Consider the following 23,196-nt stretch of genomic DNA (forward strand, 5'->3'; position numbering starts at 1 on the left):
TATAAACTGCAAGTCTGAGCCTTGGGTTTGGTCAGTGAAAAAAAATATGTATATACTATTTACTTGTGCATGCAAACATATCAGGGGCGTTTTGCAAGTATTTCAACTACCGGTAAATCTAAACATGTATGCATACAATCCATATTCCATCTGTTTGTGCAGATACAAATTCAGTTAAGTTTTTACATTTTTTAGACAGTAACAAACAAAAAAAACATTGCCAAAAATATTTATTTTGTTACACTTTCAAAGGGACTTAAATTCACTCATACAAAAACTGGCCTACCCCACTGAGAATTTTGCTACACTAAACTGCCATTATCAATAGTGTACATCCATAAACTGGCTCATGTACATTTCATTCATAACTATTTTACTGCTGCTACTGAGTTTACATCTGCCACTAATAGTGTCCTCGTGACAACTTTTTATGCCCCCGAAGGAGGGCATATTATGATCGGACTGTCCGTCCGTCTGTCCATCACACTTTGCGTTTAGGTTTCGAAAAATGCTCATAACTTCTATGTCGCTTCAGATAGCAATTTCATATTTGGCATGCATGTGTATATGGACAAGGCCTTTCCAAACGCACACAAATTTTGACCCCTGTGACCTTAACCTTGAAGTTAGGGTCCGCGTTTAGGTTTCGAAATCTGCGTTTAGGTTTCGAAAAAAGCTTATAACTTCTATGTCCCTTGAGCTATAACCTTCATATTTGGTATGCATGTGTATATGGACAAGGCCTTTCCATACGCTCACAAACTTTGGCCCCTGTGACCTTGACCTTGAACTTAGGGTCTGCGTTTAGGTTTCGAAATCTGCATTTAGGTTTCGAAAAAGTCTCATAACTTCTATGGCCCTTGAGAAATAACCTTCATATTTGGTATGCATGTGTAAATGGACAAGGCCTTTCCATACACACAAAAATTTGACCCCTGTGACCTTGACCTTGAACTAAGGGTCTGCGTTTAGGTTTCGAAATCTGCATTTAGGCTTTGAAAAATGCTCATAACTACTATGTCTCTTGAGAAATAACCTTAATATTTGGTATGCATGTGTATATGGACAAGGCCTTTCCATACGCACACAAATTTTGACCCCTGTGACCTTGACCTTGAACTAAGGGTCCGCATTTGGGTTTCAAAATCAGCGTTTAGGTTTCAAAAAAGCTCATGATTTCTATCAAGCATTTATAGGGGGCATAAGTCATCCTATGGTGAAAGCTCTTGTTAATTTTATAACTATGAAATTAGTGTTCATAAAAATGAGACATACATCTTAAAAAAACATTCTATGAAATATTTTTTGAAAAAAAAGTATTTTTTAAAATAAAATACAGCATTATAAACCGTCAATTTCCCCCCCTTTTACTAAGAGCATTGCCCTAACGTCAGTACCAACAAATAGGTGGATTGAATATCTCGAACTATTTGATATAAAAAAAAGGATATTTTTTTTTTTGTCTCTTTCACTTTGTTCTAAACATTTAAAGTGTTTTGTACTTATACCAACAAGGATATCAGTAAAACTGATGGATGCTCCCCAATGATGCTTTGTTGATATATGGGTTAATTGTGTGGAAAAAATGAGACCTTGAAAAAATCTAATATTAGCTTCAGTGACCTTGACCTTGACCCCAGTGACCTCAAACCTCATCAAAAGGTAGAGGTCCATGCAAGGTACCTACATGACAAATATGAAAGAGATCGGTAAAGTATTGAAGGTGCTATGAGAAACTGTAACAAAAGTGTGAAGGAAAAATCTATTATTAGCTTTGGTGACCTTTACCTTGACCCCAGTGACCTCAAACGTCATCAAAAGGTAGAGGTCCATGCAAGGTATCTACATGCCAAATATGAAAGAGTATTGAAGGTGGGATGAGAAACTGTAACAAAAATGTGACGGAAAAATCTATTATTAGCCTTGGTGACCTTGACCCCAGTGACCTCAAACGTCATCAAAAGGTAGAGGTCCATGCAAGGTACCTAATGCCAAATATGAAAGAGATCGTTAAAGTATTGAAGGTGCTATGAGAAACTGTAACAAAAGTGTGACGGAAAAATCTATTATAAGCCTTGGTGACCTTTACCTTGACCCCAGCGACCTCAAACGTCATCAAAAAGGTAGAGGTCCATGCAAGGTATCTACATGCCAAATATGAAAGAGATCAGTAAAGTATTGAAGGTGCTATGAGAAACTGTAACAAAAGTCTATTATTAGCCTTGGTGACCTTGACCTTGACCCCAGTGACCTCAAACATCATCAAAAGGTAGAGGTCCATGCAAGGTATCTACATGCCAAATATGAAAGAGATCGGTGAAGTATTGAAGGTGCTATGAGAATCTGTAACAAAAGTGTGACCGTACGGAAGTACAGAAGTGCGGAAGGACAAACTGGCAACTATATGCTCCCCATATATATATATGGGGAGCATAATAAAAAACAATTTTAGAAAATCTTCATGATTACAGTAGGAAATCCAGTTTTAATTTAATGTTTAAATTAATTAAAGACCACATGGAATATTTTTTGCAAATTTATCATAGTAACGAACATGGGGACTGAAATTTATTCACTTCCTTCTGTAAGACTCATTAGGAGTCAATGCTTCCCTCTTAAATCCCACTGAAATCCGCTTTGTCAACTCAAAGGCTCACATCCTTAACAGATGTGTTATTACAGGCCTCAATAGCGACTCAGCATATATTGACGCTGTCAAAATATGTTTTAAAGACTTCATAAGGTCATCTGTTTTCATGATACTGAACTGAAATTATTGAGATTTTAATCAAAGAAAGAATATGTGGACTCAATTTATTTTTTTAATTCTGGTAATGCATGGGTATTTACTTTACACAATTAAATATACTTTTAAAGTGTGGTCTTCATTTGGTCTTGTACATAATCTGCATATAATTATCTAACAATCATGACCTCATTGGTTGAATGAGTTTGTTTGTTTTTTATTAAATTAATTCTGTTCTTTTTGCTATTATTTTGGATGAAAAATACATCTGGGACTCAGAAAATAAATAATTTTATAAAATGCCTCAGAAATGAATGAATTTAAATTACAAATATGAAAGCAATAGAGACTGTTCATTTTTAATGTGCAAATGATAATAATTACAGGTACTGAAGCAACGGACATTCCAGTTTGATTAATTGATTCATAAATCATAGTCATCATGCAGGGAAAGAACTTCTAAGCTGCACTGGCCTTGAAAGACCCTCCCCCAGCAGGGATCCCATCTTTCATATAACAATCACAGTCAATCAGACACATGCATAACGATCTGCATCACCCCAGGTGCATGCATCCCGCAGTAATCTCTGTTGTCCAGAAGCATGACAGTGATGCATGAGTCCAGCAGTTATTGCAGTTTGTGTCATTCTCTCTAATCTTTAATTGTTCCCCTCTTGTGACAGTTCACAGTGATAACAAGATTATCCTGTTAAAGTCTTCACCCTGACTTGTATGTCATTGTAATCGGCCCTTCTCAAATTAACCTCCAGCCCCTTTTCAATACTGGGTCGCGTGCAAACTGCTACTGACCACACGACCGCCATTTTCGTGGATTTCTCCCAGAAGCAGCCAAGCATACCCATAAAGAAAATTATTGGTCAAGAAATGGCATGTGACAAACGCGATTTTGTTGATCCTCTTATCGTATCATGCGTAATTATTATCTCTCCTCTGCTAACAGTGTTACACTAAACGACATGCTCCAAGCGAGGTACCTTGTCCTCAGACAATGGACGCCTGCCGGTCATTTGCAATTGACTTTCCGATGAAGACTGCCCATGGGTATAGTGGTCACGTGACCGTGCAATCTTTACTTCAATAGGGCAATAATTTTTCCATTACTTTTTCAAAAAGAAGCTGATGGTGTATCATTTAGAATTGCATAAAATTACACCAAAAGCTGATAAAGGTCATCTATTAAGGAAATGTAAAATGTCATAGAAGCATTTTATTGTCCTTAATATGTTATAAGCAACCTTTATTTTCTTAAGTTTATCTGTGACATGAAAAAGCAACATGTTATTCTATATTTTTGTTATAAATTTTCTGTAGTATCAACCTTTTGCTACATTAGCCTTTTTTCAAAGATTCGTGATGACAGCCTGATGTAGATGTTTCTATGAAATATGAAATTTTCATATTTTATTTTATTTTTTGTCATCTAGGTTGCTCCTATTATGACATGCTTGCCATTTTGAACTTGACCAAGACAATAAATGAAAACTCTCCCAAGAAAATTTAACTAAATAAAGTTAAATGGATCTATCTATCTTTGAATTTCAAATATGTTTAAAACAGTTCATTTTTATGGACTAAAACTAGTCTATGTTCAAGTGATTGTTATTCAGAAAATACTGAAAACATTTAGTATTGTGGATCAAAATTAAAGTTGTTGTATTACTTCTTGGGGTAAAATGCATGCTTGAAAAAATGGATGTATTGGGCAATAAGATATTTTAGGCCAATTTAGTTAAAGAGTATTGTGTTTAAAAGGATCAAATTGTGGTTATAATATTTTAATGCATACTATTAAAAGTATTTTCTTAAGTTTTTGAAATAGCGAATTGGACAACTACATAGGTAATTATTTTTGACTTATACATTCAATATTGGCCTTGAATATGAAAATCAAATTTATCTTAAAAAATTAAAATGCAAATAATTATAATGCCTCTATTTGTCAAAATCAGTGAAATTGCAACTGCTCATTAGATGATAAACATCATTCATTATGTTTGTTGATTATGCTAAATAATTTTAAAGTGAATGACTATTACACGGTCATAAAAACCTCTATAGCAGACACAACAGGTTTAGTACTTGAAATAATTAGAGCATGCTTCATTAAACCATGTTGAAATAAATTAAAATTATGTCTATTCAAACACACACGTGGTGATGCGTTTGGCCATTCATTCGCCCCTATAATAAGAATTTATAATGAACTTCAAACTGACACAACTATCGCAACCTTAAAGAATTTATGCACGATTGAGCCCTATTAGTCGAACGTTTATTTGTCCCACCACCTCTCTACTAATCATTACAGGCCCAACCTTTCACCCAGCCATATCATGTGACATCACACTGATGCAGGTAAATGCGCTGATGGATAGACATAATTACATCATAAACTGCTGCATAACGCCTTCTAACAAAACATCATTGCAACATCCAACACCCAAATGCACGCAAGCACTTGTACGAAACCCCGTATCAATTTGCGACCCTAGGCATTGAATAATTTAAATGAGTATAATAACTTCTTTAATCATCTCTGTCGTCACGCTTCCTATTTATGAAGAACAATTGAATGCTTACGCCACCAGGACATAACAGATTGAGCGCTGATGCATAGACTGGGGCAATTCTCTACGGGTATCATTGGAGAAACGTGACTTCAATAAAATACCCACTATCACCAATTTGAAGTCATTTGGTTGAAGCAATGATGCATGATAGCTTTTAAAAAGTACTAAAATATCCTAAAACCTGCTTATAGCACACGTTTTGCATGTTTAAGGTCTCATCGGGTACTACTGTTATGAAGTTGTATGAATTTTTTTGTCCATGTTTTTATGTCATAAAATAATTTTAAACAGGCATGATGTGGGCTATTTATTGTTTGGAGTATTTAACAATAACGGATTAAATATCAAAACGTTTGTCATAAAATTACAATAACACACCCACAAAGATTCATCTCAGCATGAATTGGGATTAAAATAACAGCATTTTTCCGTAATAAAAGTACCCATATTTTACACGCAATATTTATGAGGCCTGTAAATTGACAGGTATAAAGGAAATCAAAATTGATAGAAATAACAAAACCATAAAACCAAAGCAACAAACATCACTAGGTCCCCCTCTCAGCAGGAGGACTAGAAAATCAGTCACATCATGGTATCTTATTGAAAACCCTTTCTGCTGAACACTCTCGTTTTCTCATGGTGAAGTAACAGCCCTCCAGATTTACAATCAAACCAGCCCCATCAGAGAGGGGCGTGAAAGCGTTAAAAAGTTAAAAACCGTTAACAATTGTGACCAATAAAATCCATCCAGGGTTCCAATAAATATTCACAGACTCATTTGCATGTTTTCTCCCCATTCCAGCATTTTTTTAGACAATCATAAGTTGTACCAAGACCAACTGTCTAGTTAACGCTATAAAACAGTAGGCATTCAATAAAGAAAGTCCTTCATTCAATGTTTGGGTACCCAACAATGAGTGATTGGCTTGTAACATTGTGTCCAACAAAGACTTGGATAAATCCAGCTGTATATTTGGACACTTTAGAACCGATTGATCAGAAATTGAACTTTTATTTCTTCATTTTAATCAATCACCGTGCCAAAATGGTATTAATTGAATAGGTCTTTAATTCTTAAATTTCACTGCCCCCTTGTTCTAAGAGGCACATTATGTCACTGATGAAGAATGTCAAGGAGCTATGTTTGACCTTTAGAAACCCTGGCATGGGTCATATTTCCTATTTATCAGTGGCACTATATCTTAATCAGTCTTAAGGTCAGAAACTCAGCACATAAATGTTTCATTTCAATTGATTGATTGAAACATTTATGCTTGATTGTTTTAAATAAAGATTTTTTAAAGGACCTCAGTGTATATGGTAAGTGAACTTTTCTGATAAAATTGTCCATGTGATATTCAATGTTTTTTGCTTACTAAGTGAAAGAATTTTTTGCAATATTTCAAAACGCTTCAATGTAAAAATTACTTCAAATAAACCTGGCAAAAAGTAACAGAATTTACATATTTTTTCCCTAAGGTGCTATATTATTACAGGCCCTGATATCTTCTTGCAGTAATCTTTTCAACAGATACAAATAGCAATTGCAAAACATATATAGTATCAAAAATATCGACACTTCATAATAACGATGTTTTGTAAGTTTCAAGGTAATCACTTGGAAAAGGTTGAAGTCTGTCTCACAATCTTACAACATTTTATGACGATGGACCCACTGAAACGGTAGACAAACCCCAATATACCACCTCTCAAACTTTGTTTGTGGGGAGTATAACAAGAGCACCGCATAACGGGTGCCACGCTCGGCTGCGGGTGCAGTTTTGAATAAATGAAAGCTTGTCAGAATTTTTTTTTTTTAGGTCACAATGACCTTTACCTTTGACCTAAAAATGGGTGTGGCGTGTAACACTCATTAAGGTGCATCTACATATGAAGTTTCAAAGTTGTAGGTGGAAGCACTTTGATTTTAAAGCCAAATGTCAAGGTTTAAGCACGGCGTGGACGGTAGACGCCGGACAGCGAGCTGGCTATGACAATACCTCGGGTTTTCTCTGAAAACAGCCAAGCTGCTAAAAATTACTTAAGATCATTCTAAAATCTGTTTGAAAAACAACTTTACTCTTACTTTTTCTGCCTCTTCGCTGATACTTCTTCAGATTTTGATGAAGATCCCTCACTCAAGGTCGAGTCCCGTTTGTTTCGATTCAGTCCCAGCAAGTACAAGGGATGGGTTTTATTAAACATCTCCATTCGACTGCGCAATATTCGATGATATTCCTAGACAAATAAATGTAATTTATGACTGTATCTCTATATATTAAGTTGTGCTTAATTATATAAATGTTAACAATTATAAGTGCCAAAGAATACTTAAGCAAACATCTATACCTCTTCAAACATTCAACAATATTACAAATGTGTGCATAATTGAACATTACAATTAAGTTAAAAACACAAACGCCAATTATTAATGTTGTACATTAGTGAAACAACACTACTTATAATAATTAATAATAAAAAAATAATTAAAGCTATTATTCAATTAAACATAAGATTTTCTTAATAAAAATGTGAAAAAAAATGTGACATTATCTCATATAAAGTTATGTGTAAGAGTACAATAGCAACTAATACCAAAGCACATCTATACTTCTAAATCATGCAAAATAAACACGTTAAACAATAAAATGATATTTACAGTTACACTTAAGTAATTAAACAATAACCCACAGTTTCTCAAGAATCAAGAGACTTAATAATCCATAGCAGAAATACTCTGGCGTTCCTTCAAAATCTGAAAATTCCACTTACCAGCTATCATGACAATCCTGAAATTATTTGAAAACCTGAGGCATAGTCTTAAAAAACATGTGTTAAATACTCAGTGCTTACAGCATGTATTAAATACATTCTTCTTCTCAGGCCTAGTCAATATATTTACCGATTTTTACTGGAATGTAATATTTCTGCTGGTTTAGATTGTTCATCCTTCAGCAACTTAACGCACACAATTTGGAAATGGTATAGCAAGGTATTTTCTGGAAGGTTAAACAATGAGCTAATTAATATATTACATTGGTTTTGACGAGAACCAATGTAAGGATCCATTCATTTTAAACAGGATTCTATTCTTTTCCAGGTGTACATACTTATAGGGAGATCGGGCCAAACACATAATTCTGTATCTTTCGTATGTAGCCTTTGAGAGGTTTTTGTACTCAAAGTAAGCACCTTATTGTTTTTTAACAGAATTATGGGAGTAATGGTTTGTCTTCAGAAAAGACTAACATGTGACCTTTAGACATAGTATTGTTTCATTTGATCTTTTATATTTATTAAAGCATGACTGTTTCTTTCGCAATCTTTAGAAAAATGCCCTAATCTTATAGACGCTAGACTGTATAGCGTTCACAAGCCATTTTCCCTTTACAATATATTTGTACAATATATATTTGCATAATCTTTCCGATATTTGCTATCAAAGAAATAAGTTGCCGGGTATTTGCAGACTATTTGCAAATATTTTGCACACATTACTTCTGAAATACAATTGTTTTGCAACCAAATCCTTTATTAACCCTAACCCTAACCATCTTAGAATCTGGGTGAAAATGGCTATGTGCAAACAGCATAAAACCAGAACAGCCTGCAAGTCACTTGCAGTTTGTTCAGGTTTTATGCTGTTTGCTGCTCATTAGTATCTAAGGTTTGGAAATCAAGACTTTAAAACTAAATCTAGTAAGAAAGGTCTCTAATTACATTTAACTTTCTAAGGGACAACAAATGGGTCAAAATATGTATCTTAGTGGTAAAGGGTTAAGAAACAGAAAAGGTCTGCAATCCAATCACTCCGAGTTTGTCCATCAAAACAAGACTAAAACATTAAAAATTAACTTGCAAAGTGTTTGAAAATTCAAACTTTGGGTACACCTCAATTGAAATTGTGCTAAATAAAATTATAATTAATCTTAACACTTGTACACCAAATAATTTGGAATCTAGGTTTGTACTGGTTTTTGTTGTTCCATATATTCATGTTGTTTTCTCAAAATGTCTTTATTATTATTACATTATATCTGACAAGGTCTGCACAAGTACTTCTGTCTTGAAATAACAAGGGTTTCAGATGCATTACATGGGCATGCGCCTTAAATAACTAAAATCTCAATGGACTGTTATATTCAATACTGCAGCAAAGCATATTAAAGGGATCTTTTCACGCTTTGGTAAATTGACAAAATTGAAAAAAGTTGTTTCAGATTCGCAAATTTTCGTTTTTGTTATGATATTTGTGAGGAAACAGTAAAACTGAACATTTACCATGGTCTAATATAGCCATTATATGCATCTTTTGACGATTTGAAAACCTAAAAATTATAAAGCGTTGCAACGCGAAACGATTGAATAATTTGGAGAGTTCTGTTTTTGTCGTTAAATTTTGTGAAACTACGAAGATTGCTTATATAATGTATAAAATACGTCAAGTTTATGTACTCGGCGGAATAGCTCAGTAGGTTAAAGCGTTTTTACTTCAGGACTCTGGCAGGACTCCAGGGGTCACTGGTTCGAAACCTGGTCCGGGCAATGTTCTTTTCCTTTTTTAAATTTTATTCTTGGTTTTTTACTGGAGCTTTTACGATCCAATGTTTACATTTATCGATATAAAGCATTTAATGAATAAGTTAAAAAATGCCAAAATCTGTGAAAAGGCCCCTTTAAACCGTAGGATTGTATCTTATATGCCTTGATACATGTTCACGTATGCAGTCACAATTTGTTTATGGCTATGTCATGAATTTAATGTCCAGTTTTCCATGACCAATATTATAATAGCATAATAATTATCAATAATTATAGCATAACTTATGTGGTTGTAGCAAGGGAGTGCTATGCCAAATTACAACATATATTTAATGAAATTCTTTTCTATTACATTAAAATGAAGCTATAGGTAGGGAATTCATGCACTACTTCTTGACTATTATGTATAATTATGAACTCTCAAAGACATTTGCAGATTTTGCATTATTATCTAATTCACATTTTCAGTCTATTTTGTGAAATGCCAGATAGCCTATATGTACCAATCACATGAAATACTACCAGTACTATCAAAGAATAGAAACATTTTTCATGTATTCATTGCCTTTTGTTACAAAAACTAGCTTCATAATTTGCAGTTTGAATTAAATTAAAAAACAGAGCATTAAAATACTTGAAATACAAACAGAAAAATCTGTGATCTCAAAAGACAATTTCATCAATACACAAACAGTATGCATTTGTCAACAATAGAATCCAAAACATGGGCAGGAGTTAACGTTTTAAGAATGCAAAATTAACCCCATCAGCAAAAAGGTCCCCAAAGAAATAAAACAGGGGGTGTAACAAAATAACATAATTATACACATTGCATTGCTGGCACAAGATTATCAATTTTCGCACCCTGCTACAGTCAATGGAATGATTGATCAGGTTCAACTATTGTACACCTTGGTGGGGTGGGTCAATGTGTCAGTTTGTATGTTCCTTACCCCACACCCACACATTTTGGAATGATTTCTGAAAATTCAATACTTTTTGGCCAGTTTTCACTTAAGTACTTTTTCTAACTGTCAACAGATTTTTTGAATGTCTGTTTTACCCTTTACCAATTTAATGCGCATTTTGACGCATTCGTAGTCCCATAGAAAGTTAAATTTAATTAAAGACATTTCTTACTAAATTCAAGATTTAAAAGCTTCATTTCCAACCCTTAGATACTGATGAGTAGCAAACAGCATTAAACCTGAACAGACTGTGAGTTACTCGCAGGCTGTTCTGGTTTTATGCTGTTTGCACATAGCCATTTTCAATTTGCTTCTGAGTGGGAAAGGGTTAAACATGATTCTTTCCTATCTCATTGAAAATTTGAAAGCCATAACAATTATCTACTCATTCAGCTGTAAAAGTTTTAGCAAAAACAACCAAGCAGTTATGAGTTGAATATATTAGTTTAACTATATATTCTTCAGTGGAAAAATGGCCATAATTGTGCCAAAACTTGGTCTTTAAGATCATCTACACATTAAGGTCATGCAACTGTGAAAGTTTGAGCAAGATCCACCAAGTAGTTGAAGAGGAGTAACTAAGGCTGTCACGTTTAAACGGTCGCGTTTCGTGTTTTGCTCAAAAACGTTTACAAAAAACAGTAAACGTTTAAACGCCAGTCAATATCAATATCATCTATTTTAGTTCATTACGTAAGGACGTTGCAAAGCTGCTGAAAAAGACTCGTATTTGTACCATGTACGCCAGGTGTCCCTTATTCACAATACCGTAAACATGACAATACACCATGTACGGACTAGACGTCTTGAATATTTAACGCGCGTCGGCACGAAATACTCGAGAAATTGTTCCCGCCATTTGATGCATGAGCATGCTCCGAATCGTCTTAAACATTCGACGCGCATCGGCTCTCCAGAGAGCGCATTTCTGATGCAGCAAATTTGATGAACATATACTCGTTTTGATGTAAATCTTGCTAAATAAAATGATTGCAAATTTCAAAACCGGTTTACTCTTATTGAATAAATTAGGTTCAATATTAATTCGTTTTTGTTACACAATATTACGGCATTTAACTAGATAAAGTTTTACCCAAAGGTTCGACAATGACGACAACAGCTGGTTTTAATATGGTGTCATAACTTTCGTACAATATAAATAATAACTACTTTCAGTTTGGAAATGCAATGGCACTGATGCTTTTAAAATATGGATACCGTTTCAACGGTAACGTTTCGTTTATTTAATTTCGTTTAAACATTTAGTAAAATCTGTTAACGTGACAGCCTTAGGAGTAACTATTGGAAACACAGGCTTATTTCAGGTGTTTGTATTTTCCATATTTGAAAAAAAAAGGCCATAATTCTGCTAATACTTGTCTGAAAGTCTGAAATCTTTTCTTGACAATCATCTACACATAAAGGTCAAAGTTTGAGGAAGATCAACTCATAAAGAGGAGTTTAAAATACAAGCTTTGGGATGTTCATACATAGGACAGAAAAAACAGTGCCATGCTTAATTGCCTCCCACGTGTGGAGATAAAAAACTATCAAGAACATTTGAACAATTTCTTGTAAACATCTATAAATTAACTTTTTGAAACATCAAAATTAATTCACCTATATCCTTCCTTCCTATACTTTCATCAACTCATATAGTATTGGCCTTCCCCATATTTAATACTATTTTAATATAACTTGAGAAAGGTGTCATTATTTAGAAATTGTTTCAGATAGATATAATTGTTATTTGGATCAAAACCGATGAATTTTATATTTTGTTTGGAAAACCAATAATTTTTGCAAAAAAATGAGGAATATTTGAAAAGTGTGTGAAACAGTTATTAAAATTTTTTAGATCTGTAAAACGACATAAAGGAAAAATTATAAAACATATAAGATATTTCATTAGTAACAGGCCAATTTTAGGAAGGCACACCAGCAAACCTTATTTGTAAATATCTGTCCAATTATCTGTTAAATCACTATATAAATAAGAAAACACTTTTTTTCTTATTATTTTGATATTGATATTATAAATTAAAGAAATCTTTTACTAATAAACACCCACATAATGTTTTAGATTGAAAACTTTCAAAAATAGTTTAGTTATTTTCTTTCATCAATCTGAAACTTTCATCACATAAGAGGGAGTGTGCTCTGAATATCTTTAATTTTTTTAATCCCTCAAACTTCAAATATTTGAATTCCGTAATTACAACCCTTACACCGGAGAACTTATGCCACCATGATTTACATGACTAATGCTTTTTTTATAACCAATTCAATGCAACTTTGTATTCATTTCACCAGCAAAACAAAAACGATAATTTAAAAAAATTAAATTTCATTTTAAAATGGCCTTTACCCTATATCTAATTAAGACCTCATTTGGGGTAAAAAGCTATTTTTCTCAGTACAATGGCCCCAGGAAACTCAAGCCAGTGAGCCCCTTACAGGAAATGACCTTAAACTCTTGACACTCCAGGTGGCAACATGGTTTCTGAACCCTTACATGTCCCTTTAATATCAAATTGTTAAGACTTAGCAGTAGAAGCTGTGGTGCAGGTTGCTAGATGGTGACCTTAATTTACCCAAAAGTGCCCTTAAGTACAATGAACCCAATTTGATATCTGACTATCAAAACAATTAAATGATATTGTTTTTTAATTTATGTGCCTTAAAGTTTACAATTTTATGAAAAGATTTTGTTACGATTTGTATTTTTATTTTAAATTTTGTTTGCAATGTTGCCGATATTGTTTCGAAAAATGCCTTGTGCTGACTTTGTTTCACTCTGTAATTAATTGCCGGTACTTAAAATATTATTGAATCTTTTTTTTTAAGTGTAGACAAAAACATTAATGTACCACAATATTATAGTCCTAAACAAATGAAATATTAGATGCTGACATTTTGCTATCTTTGTTTACAAATTTAAAGAATATCATTCTCAACTATCATAGGTAGTATTAATCAAAGCGCTGAAGGCACTGAATTTGTTTGCTGTTGTATAATCTTAGACGCAACTCAGTTTTCAAAATTATGTTATAGCTTTTTATATCGCAAGTTTGAAATGACCACAACCAATTCAAATTTATAAAGAGTGTGTCTTAAAACACAGGTGAGATGTGTTGTTTTTTTCAAATCATTGATACAGCAAATGAGTGTGCACAGGCTAATCTTATTTGACATGCATTAAGCCCCGTTTTCCCTGAAAGCAGCCAATATGTACAGATTTCAATGATAAACACTAGACTGGCCAATGTTGTCTTACAAGCTGTTAAATACTTTTGAATACATACACACTATGTAGTGTACCAGTGGGAACTATAAACAGGCAGATGCGGTGGTTAGAGCAGACGCTCCTAGCATTCATTAATCGTCTGATTAATTTTACTGCAGTTATCCACAAAGGCAGTCATGGGTTACAGTTCCTAGCGTAGTTAAGCCCATACTGATTCGCAAAATTGCCTCTACATTATTCGTGAGCTAATGCTCACAAATAAAAACTGAAATTAAGTCATCTTAAAATTGTTAATGTCATGTTGACAAAATGTTCATACCTTAAAAATAAGGGTAATTTCCAAGAGACAGCACACATCTTTTGGAAAAAAAATCTTTAGTACAAAATATTACATTCTGCTATACTTGTACTCACTTCTTTCAACATTCTAGTAAATTTAGATAGGTTTCTATTCAGAATATGCAAGTGCAAATGTGACATCATGAGTAACAAATAACATCTTAACGCCTCAACAGCCCGATGGAGAGCATCCATTTGGGCTACTTATTGTCAGTGCTTTGAAAAGAAAAATTAGGTCATGCAATTAAATCCCTGACATCAGCCTTCTTTAGACTTTCTACTGAACAGTCGAATAAAATCAGGAATAACATATTCTGCACAAGACTTAGAGTACATCAGGTGCATGCAGAATAAAATTGCTCTATTATCAAAAAATACAATTCACAATCTGCTTAAGTTACCTTGACAATCGTAGAAAGTGATTTTTTAATTAGAAGTTAGGAAAAAATAGAGGCTTGAAAAAAATCTTTAATTATTTCTCTGATTAAACTTGCACAATGTATTGGTAATATCCCAAAAGTGTCACCTGTTCTTAATGTTTCCAGCATCTGTAAATGCAATGTTATTAAATCATATTTATTTAAGGAAAACTGAAAAGCTATTTAAGTTAAATATCAGATGTGGGTTTTATGCTTGCATTCCTAACTGACCAAAGACCCAGCATTTTTAATGGTGGTCATGCAATGCACAAATTACAAGGCAGTTACAGTAATTATTCTTTGCCCTTCAACTACATGGAAGAAAAAGGAGCTAACAAGGACTATGCTTTGAAATTACATTGTACAACAAGACTAAAAGAACCATTTGAATTACACGAGAAAACCAGTGTTTTAACATGAACAAAAAATATTATGTGAACTTCTTTATAGAGCATCGCATTGAAAAATGTGCAATTATTCATGTTGTTTTTGCTTCGGTAACACCTTAAGACATTTATCATTAATCACCATGATTTGCAATGAAAACAGATCAAGACCTCTATTGTATAATGTTGCAAAACCGTCTGCGCTAATAAGGGACTTTGTTATTGTAAGAGCTCCAAACTGAATGATGGCCGCAACCCTATTAAAAAAATGTTGAAAAGAGCGCTCTTCATTAAAAGGAAAGAGGAAAAAAGAACATAAACATTTGATGTTCACACTGTAATGTATTAGTTTTAAGAAACACTCTGAAAAAAGAATAGGATTTGATAGAAATCCTCACTCTTTTCAATGTTTTCATGACAACTAAAAATCTTAATAACAAAACTTTATAAAAAATTATTTAAATCATTTCTTAATTAGAGGCCAACAAAAACTGATTTTAACAATTGCATAAAATCTTGATCATGCGGGGTATGATTTTGTAAATGTGTATTTACTCGACACTATATTTTGCAGAAGAAACACATTCATTGACTGGTACTTGATCATTTAAACTGTGTTTAAAGGAGTGGTTTTTAACATTACTATTAAGTGAGTTTTTTCCCCATAATACTAGAAAGGCATTAAACATACTTTATAATTTAATCTGCATAAACATGTATTTTATATGAAGATTTTTCATAAAATCAAAACTTTATTTGTCCAATACTTTTCCAGCACACATATTTTAACCCTTTAAGCGCTGGAACCGGATTTTAAAGGCCTTTGCAAACAGTTTGGATCCAGATGAGACGCCACAGAACGTGGCGTCTCATCAGGATCCAAACTGTTTGCTATTCTGATAGTATTCTTTGAAAAAAATCGAAGAAAATGCTAATTTTAGATATTCAGCAGACGACATTTTAGCAGAAGACAAATTACCCAGCATGCAAAGGGTTAATATGCTTGTATAAGAGACATGTTCTGGGAAAACGGGGCTTAATGCATGTGCGTAGTTAGGCTAATCAGAGATAACATTTTCGTTTAAAAGGTAGTTTTTTCTGAACGAACATCCAGTCTAGGCTGAGTGTGTTGTCTCAGATAAGCCTGTACAGACTGCACATAAACTTCAGTCATTCTGTCTACCGGATTAATATGCTTCTTCACCACCCGTATATGCTTCTACACCACCGGTATATGCTTCTACACCACCGGTTTGTTTGAACAGACAGCAATGTTCTGTAAGACCATTTAATACAAAGCATGTAATAAAATAATTTTATTTTCGATTCAATTCAATATCAAGACATTTAAATATGGGTAGATTTCATGAAGATGATATCCACATACCTTTATTAAAATATGTGAACAATACAAGCTCAAATAAGGAAACATTAGGTTAATAGACTAAACAAGACACACAAAAAAACTGATCTATACAATAACACATATTTGTTTAATCAAAAATCACAGTAAGCAACAAAGTAACAAGTTAAATATCTAGCAACAGATCACTTCATGGATTCTGGTTAGAGATACATTTAAAAAACAACTTATCTTTATTCATTTTAAATCACAAAAACTTGTAGTTCTGATTTCCAGGGTCTGCAAAAACTTTAACAACCATATAATGGGCATATAAATAACAGCAAAAAGAACAGGTCAAAATGTACTCTAAACAAAATTCACTTAGTTCTTGTTTACACACTCTATAGACCAACATGATTTATACATCCAATGCTGCCTGTTTTCAACATTAACAGAAACATAACAAAATAGAGCCAAGATTCACACAATTTACAAAAATAAAAAATAATTATGAAGTCACATGGTTAATTTACAATTGAAACAAATAACACAAATAGTGTATGGTATTATTAATTTGATCTCACATCAAAATACTGAAAAAAACCTGTCTATTAGTTCATGATTATGACTTGTGCAATAAAATTATTCTTTTGCTCCAACATACATATGAATGCCGATAGCCTTAAGGTTGTTGAAACAGGTTGAAAAATACTCTATAAATGTATGTGTTATGAAATGAGTGTTTCATAGCTGGACTCTGTGGAAGCATGAGGAGCCAATTGAATTGAACATAAAGCAATTGTAAAGCAACTAATTTTGTCACTTAAATGAAGGCTTTGTAATAAACAAGGTGACAATAGCTGTCCCAAGAGAGCAGGCTCGACTGTTCTTCCGCTTTGATAGTAAAGTGTGTTTTATGTCAAGGACATATTTGAAGTTTTGTATCTGTAGAATATATATAGTATATGTAAAATAAAAAGATGAGCATTTATAAAGTCAAAATAAAGATTCTGACCAGGTTTATTCAAGATTGGATAGAAAACATTTGGCCATCAGTTTAAAGAAGCTTAAAGTTGATGATGGACAATGGACGCTGGCGGACATAGGATGATCACCGTGTCCTTTGCACATTTACCTTAACAAAATGCAGACATTTGGGCCCATAGTATAGCTCGGACTTTTCATAGAATAGTTGAGATTAATATCAATGTTTCAAACAAATGTTTCATGAAAGTCAAATTGTCTTACATACTTTGTTCAAATTCACACATTACTCCAATACATCATATTTATTTGATACAAATGCCATACTCAAAAGATTAATCTAGTGTCATACAACAGAGTAAAAATCCTTAATCATTTATAATTTTCATTAAAATATTGTTTATGTAAATATATTTAGATAAATTAATCCACATATTTGTTCTATAAAAGCTGTTAAAATTAAAAATAACGTGATATTGAAACATGGTTCAAACAGAAATCGCAAACCTAAATTCAAGCACTTTTCAAGGACTTTTTAAGGCCAAATTTTCATTTTTAAGGCCAAGAACAGTACGTTAGTTTCCTTTAAAAAAATGCATTTTCAAACCAGATTAACACAGTAAATGTCATTTAATTGCTCAAACTCATTAAACTTATTCTATATTAACTCATACATGTTATTTAATTACATACAAATACATGTTTTAATATCCATCCTTAACTCAATGAGTCTCACATATGTATTTACTTTTTAAAGTTATTACAAACAAACACATTGATTCTCAATTTCTTGTTTTCTTGTGGCTTTTCAAAGCGCTTTCCCCCATCCCCCCGACATCAATAGTCTTCATACATTCTCGACAATGTGCTTTTCGAATGTCATTTGTTTTCTGTACCCAGGAATATTCAGTTAACCACCCTGGTTTGAAACGACACTTCCCCATCGCTGCGTTTTCACTCGCGAAAATTGATCACAACGAATAACCTCTTGACGTGGTACACATAATCTGTGACGTGTACACATAACATTTCGTACTCAATAGTGTACGAAGCTTATATTTCGTACTCAACTTTTTGCGCGAAGGAATTTATAATAAATTTTCATAATATTTCCCTTAAGAACGATTTAAGTTAATAATTAAAGCGATGATAAAAGTAATTTTGAGCAGAAATAAACATTTTCAAGGCTTTTTTACATGAAATAAGCACTTTTCAAGCACTTTTTCAAGGCCAACCTTTGTTCAAGGGCTTTTCAAGCCTAAGGACTCATTTTCAAGCACTTTCAAGCCCTGTGCGAACCCTGTGAAATATGATAGACAAAATTTGAATATTTTATTTATACACTTTCCTCGAGGCTAATTTTATTAAGATTTGATGATAATTACCAAACAATGTAAAACAACGTATTTTTCAGAAAACAAAATATCTGGTTTCAATATCTAAACTGTGATTGTCGTTTCTAAAGAATAAAACTGTTATAGAAAGGATAAAAGTAATGCATAGTAGAAAGTTTAAATACTAATAATTCAAATCAATTATGCTAAACTACTCAATATCACTATCAAGCAAAAATGCTTGATAATAAAATTTAAAAGACTTTACACAAAACAAAATTAACATACCGGTATATTTTTTCTAAATGCTCAATTTTCCTATCGTTATCACAATAACAAATAGTAAATAAATCACTCAACAAACAACATCAAACACCCTACAGAGTATAACTGTATAATGTATTTTATTGTAATACCACGCAATCTCGCGTTTGTCGATGGCAACATTGGCTGATTAGTGAGACAGAAACTTCAAGGTCTGCTTATCATTTCAATCTCTGACACCCTTTAACAAACTATTTCACTGGTAGAGCTTCATAACACACAGCAGTCATGACACACATTTGCTGACTTATATGTCATATAATTATATTTTATATTTTAACTGACTCAAGTCAGATTGTGCAAAAGCTTACATGGCATCCACACACATACACAACTTCTTGCGACAATGCCATATTGTATGAGAATGAAGTTTTCAAGGTCACACAAAGCTCACTGTTCCTGAGACTGGAAGAAGGTTACTATCCCACTTTGGAGTGCAGAATGTTTGATGACCTTTGACCTCAATGAACAGAATGATTTTATCAAAGTAGACTAGATTGACCTCAGCATTATGTAGAGTGGTGGCCCTGAAATTTCAACAACATGTAACATAGTTATTACAGCCTAGGTAAGTAATCTGGCAAGGTTAAAGCTGTGAAAACTGGTCTCAATACATGAGCATAAAGTATTGTCCCAGATTTGTCTGTGAAGTCTTCCCAGGCTACACTGGAATGACCATTTCCGCCTATGCTGGATTTTACTAAGAAGACTTCTTTTAAAAGGTAAAAATACTATAAAAGCGGAATGTCGCTCCCGATAAGCCTGTGCAGACAAAGATTCCAAGTATTTCTCTTGGCCGTCCACGCAAAATTATGTAAACACACGGTCAACATTTACATTTGCAGTCACCGCACATATATTATAAATCGTCACATTGCATAAGTTTACACAAGATTTATTTTTACTCAGAAAGAACTGTGACTAAGGGATATTTTACACAATAGAACAAGAATTGTTACACATTTGGTATATGCAAAATGCATTGTTGCACTTTATGTCATTACTTAGTGTTGGCTGACTACTGGTACTAGTTACTTGCATTAATTGTTGGAAACAATAAAACATGTAGCATAAAACAAGAGGGCCATGATTGACCGTAAACGCTACCCTGAGTTCAGAGAAAAAAAATGTTGAAAATTTAAGAATGTGATTTGTTTAACTAAAATTGATCCATATTAAAACATGTCCTACATATTATAAAGATAAACAAGATTCAAAGTTAGCCTTAATAGTGTCGAGAAAAACATTCTGACCTAGTTTCATCAAGCTTGAGTCATAAATATTGCCCCTAGAGTGGAAATATTATTTAAAGATTTGAACTGGTGACCTAGTTTCTAGATATTTGTGACCAAGATTCTTACTTGGCCTATAATGTCGTCAAGATAATCTTTCTGACTAAGAGTCATAAATGTGGCTTTTGAGTGGTAACAAAGTTTTTCTAAATTTTGACCCAATGACCTAGTTTTCGGACACACAGGACCCAGCTTTGAACTCCTCATAAGTTTTTGCAAGATAACCATTCTGACCATGTTTCATCCAGATTGAGTCTTAAATGTGACCTCTCGAGTGGTAACAAGACATCTATAATTTTACCAGGTGTTCTAGTTTTTATGCACATAAAAAAGATTTAAACTCAGCCTTAAATAATATGATGAATTTTTATCAAGATTGAGTCACACGTCGCTTATAGAGTGGTTACATAAACAGTTTTTTTCTACGATTTTACCAGGTGACCTATTTTTTGGACAGAGGTGACTCTGAGTCAAACCTGGTCTAGAAATTGTCTAGATAAACATTCTGACCAAGTTTCATCAAAACTGGAAAACAAATTAGGCCTCAAGAGTAGTAACAACCTTACCATACAAGACATAGGGTGATCACAAAAGATCTGTGCTAAGGTGAGCTGTAAAACAGAATGTAAGTTAATTCCATATCAAACACAAACCACTCATTTATTTTATTTTCATCATTTGTTGCAAGAAGATAGATGTCCAACTGTGTAATTTACTGCAAAGCATAATGGGTACTGTGACAAACAGATTTCAATTTTCAAGAAATGTGGCAATAACGTTCACTTCCCGTTTGAACAACACTAAGCTGTTACACACTACTATTAAGGACTAAATATGTAAGTTGGAAGAAGAACAGACTAGTATCCCAGGGTAAAAGGCTCGAGTCCCATACAACACCTAAGTAAGTAACCAGCACTTTTGCAAATACACCAGGAGCATTTTAAATACTAGTGTAGTTGAATTGAAAATATTTGAGATGCGTTAAGCGATTAGAGGTCAAAATACTGTTAATGGTTTTTGTATAGAATCCCTCTTTCCTCTTCTAATTCCCATTTTTATCTATTAGTAAGTGACATATATTATTTACTTCTTTTTTATGTAATCCTAATGTTTGACTGAATTTCTGAATTTTCAAACCATATTAAAAAAAAAAAGTAATTACCCAGTAATTACTAAATTCTACCCCATCATGATAAATAAATTATTTGCAAATTAATATAAAAGTGTTAGGGCAATCAGTTGAGTTGTTTTCAGAGCAAATTAAAGGAACCTTAACAAAATTGTCATAAAAGATATAACACTTATTGATTGTAAATCAGTTGTAATACTGCTATACAAGCTTGATACAATAGTTCTACATCCATTAATTTACACAATGTGATATTATACAATATTGGTTCATGACAGTATTAGCATTACATTTACATTAAATCTATGATTATAAAACTGGCAAAAATGACAGAGGTTTCTTAAACCACTCAACAAATAATGCTACCACAAGAAACTCCCATGAGAGCTGAAAACAAGATACAGATCATAGATTATGCACCTATTCTGTATTACCAGTAATCAAATGTGTTAGTATCATTTTAATAAAAGATCTAAAGCTTATGAATGCTCTGTTTAATTAAAATGATTCAGTAATGAACAGAACATTTTTAAACTTGCTTCCGATAACAAAATACAAAAGGACAAGTGTCAATAGGGCATGGATGACCCACCACCTTCAACTTTTGTCTAAAAAAATCTTCTTACGTCAAAAACAAGCTTTTTATGGAGAAAATTGAATTTTGACCTCTATTTGTGGCCATGACCTTTGATTTTACATGACACATGATTTATCTAATACTCAATCTCCTAATTTAAGTAATTTGTGGTAAATTATCATACAATCGCATAATGAATAACAAATTTACAGCCCAGACAAAATGTTGTTATGCCAAATTTGACCTTTGAACTCTTAATGTCACATTGACCACTGAAGTAGGAAAACAGGTGTTACACACAAAACAACTCTCCTCATGAGAGATATAAGCAGTAAGTATTTGTAAAATAGCAAGATGAATGACAAAGTTATAGTCGGGACAAGCTTTTATATAGCCCAATTCGACCTTTGAACTCAAAGCGGGACCTTGACCTTTGAGGGTAGGGAGACGAGTGTGACACAGGACTTATGGCGGATTGCATTTGTTACAATGTTAGTTCAAAATTCATCAATATATGGCAAATGTATGGCTTAGACAGGACTTTTTAAGTTTTTTTAGCCCAATTTTGACCTTTGACCTCTAATTGTCACCTTGACCCTTGAGGTAGGGAGTTTTGTTTTACAAGTGACATGTCATCTTATGATGGTTTACATTTAGTTATTTTAAAATTCTTCAATATATGACAACTTAGGGCTGAGACAGGACTTTTGAAGCTGTTTTATAGACAATTTTGACCTTTATTCTCTGAGTGTGACCTTGACCTTTGAGGAAGGGAAACAGGTGCTACATGTGACATGTTGTGTTATGATGGTGGAAATTTGTGAAAAATAAAGGACTGCACACATATTTATTTATAATGAATTAATACGAATACAATAATTCGATGTGATGTTATTTGTATTTTGGTCATAAAGTACAATATCATATTCGCACAAAAAACTCTTCATGGGTCAAATTCCTAATATTTTTT

The 23,196-nt window shown here is 33.1% G+C and overlaps 1 protein-coding gene across 1 annotated transcript in view; it reads right to left on the reverse strand.

Annotated features, from left to right (window-relative positions):
- LOC127846382 (protein big brother-like) overlaps positions 1-23,196 on the reverse strand; it is a 62,241-nt gene that overhangs the window by 20,069 nt on the left and 18,976 nt on the right. Inside the window, exon 6 of the mRNA XM_052377592.1 lies at positions 7,427-7,578. Within this exon, the coding sequence (XP_052233552.1) occupies positions 7,427-7,578 (152 nt within the window). The remainder of the gene's footprint in view (positions 1-7,426; positions 7,579-23,196) is intronic.

The sequence above is a fragment of the Dreissena polymorpha genome, chromosome 9, assembly GCF_020536995.1.
Source record: "Dreissena polymorpha isolate Duluth1 chromosome 9, UMN_Dpol_1.0, whole genome shotgun sequence".
NCBI lineage: Eukaryota > Metazoa > Mollusca > Bivalvia > Myida > Dreissenidae > Dreissena > Dreissena polymorpha.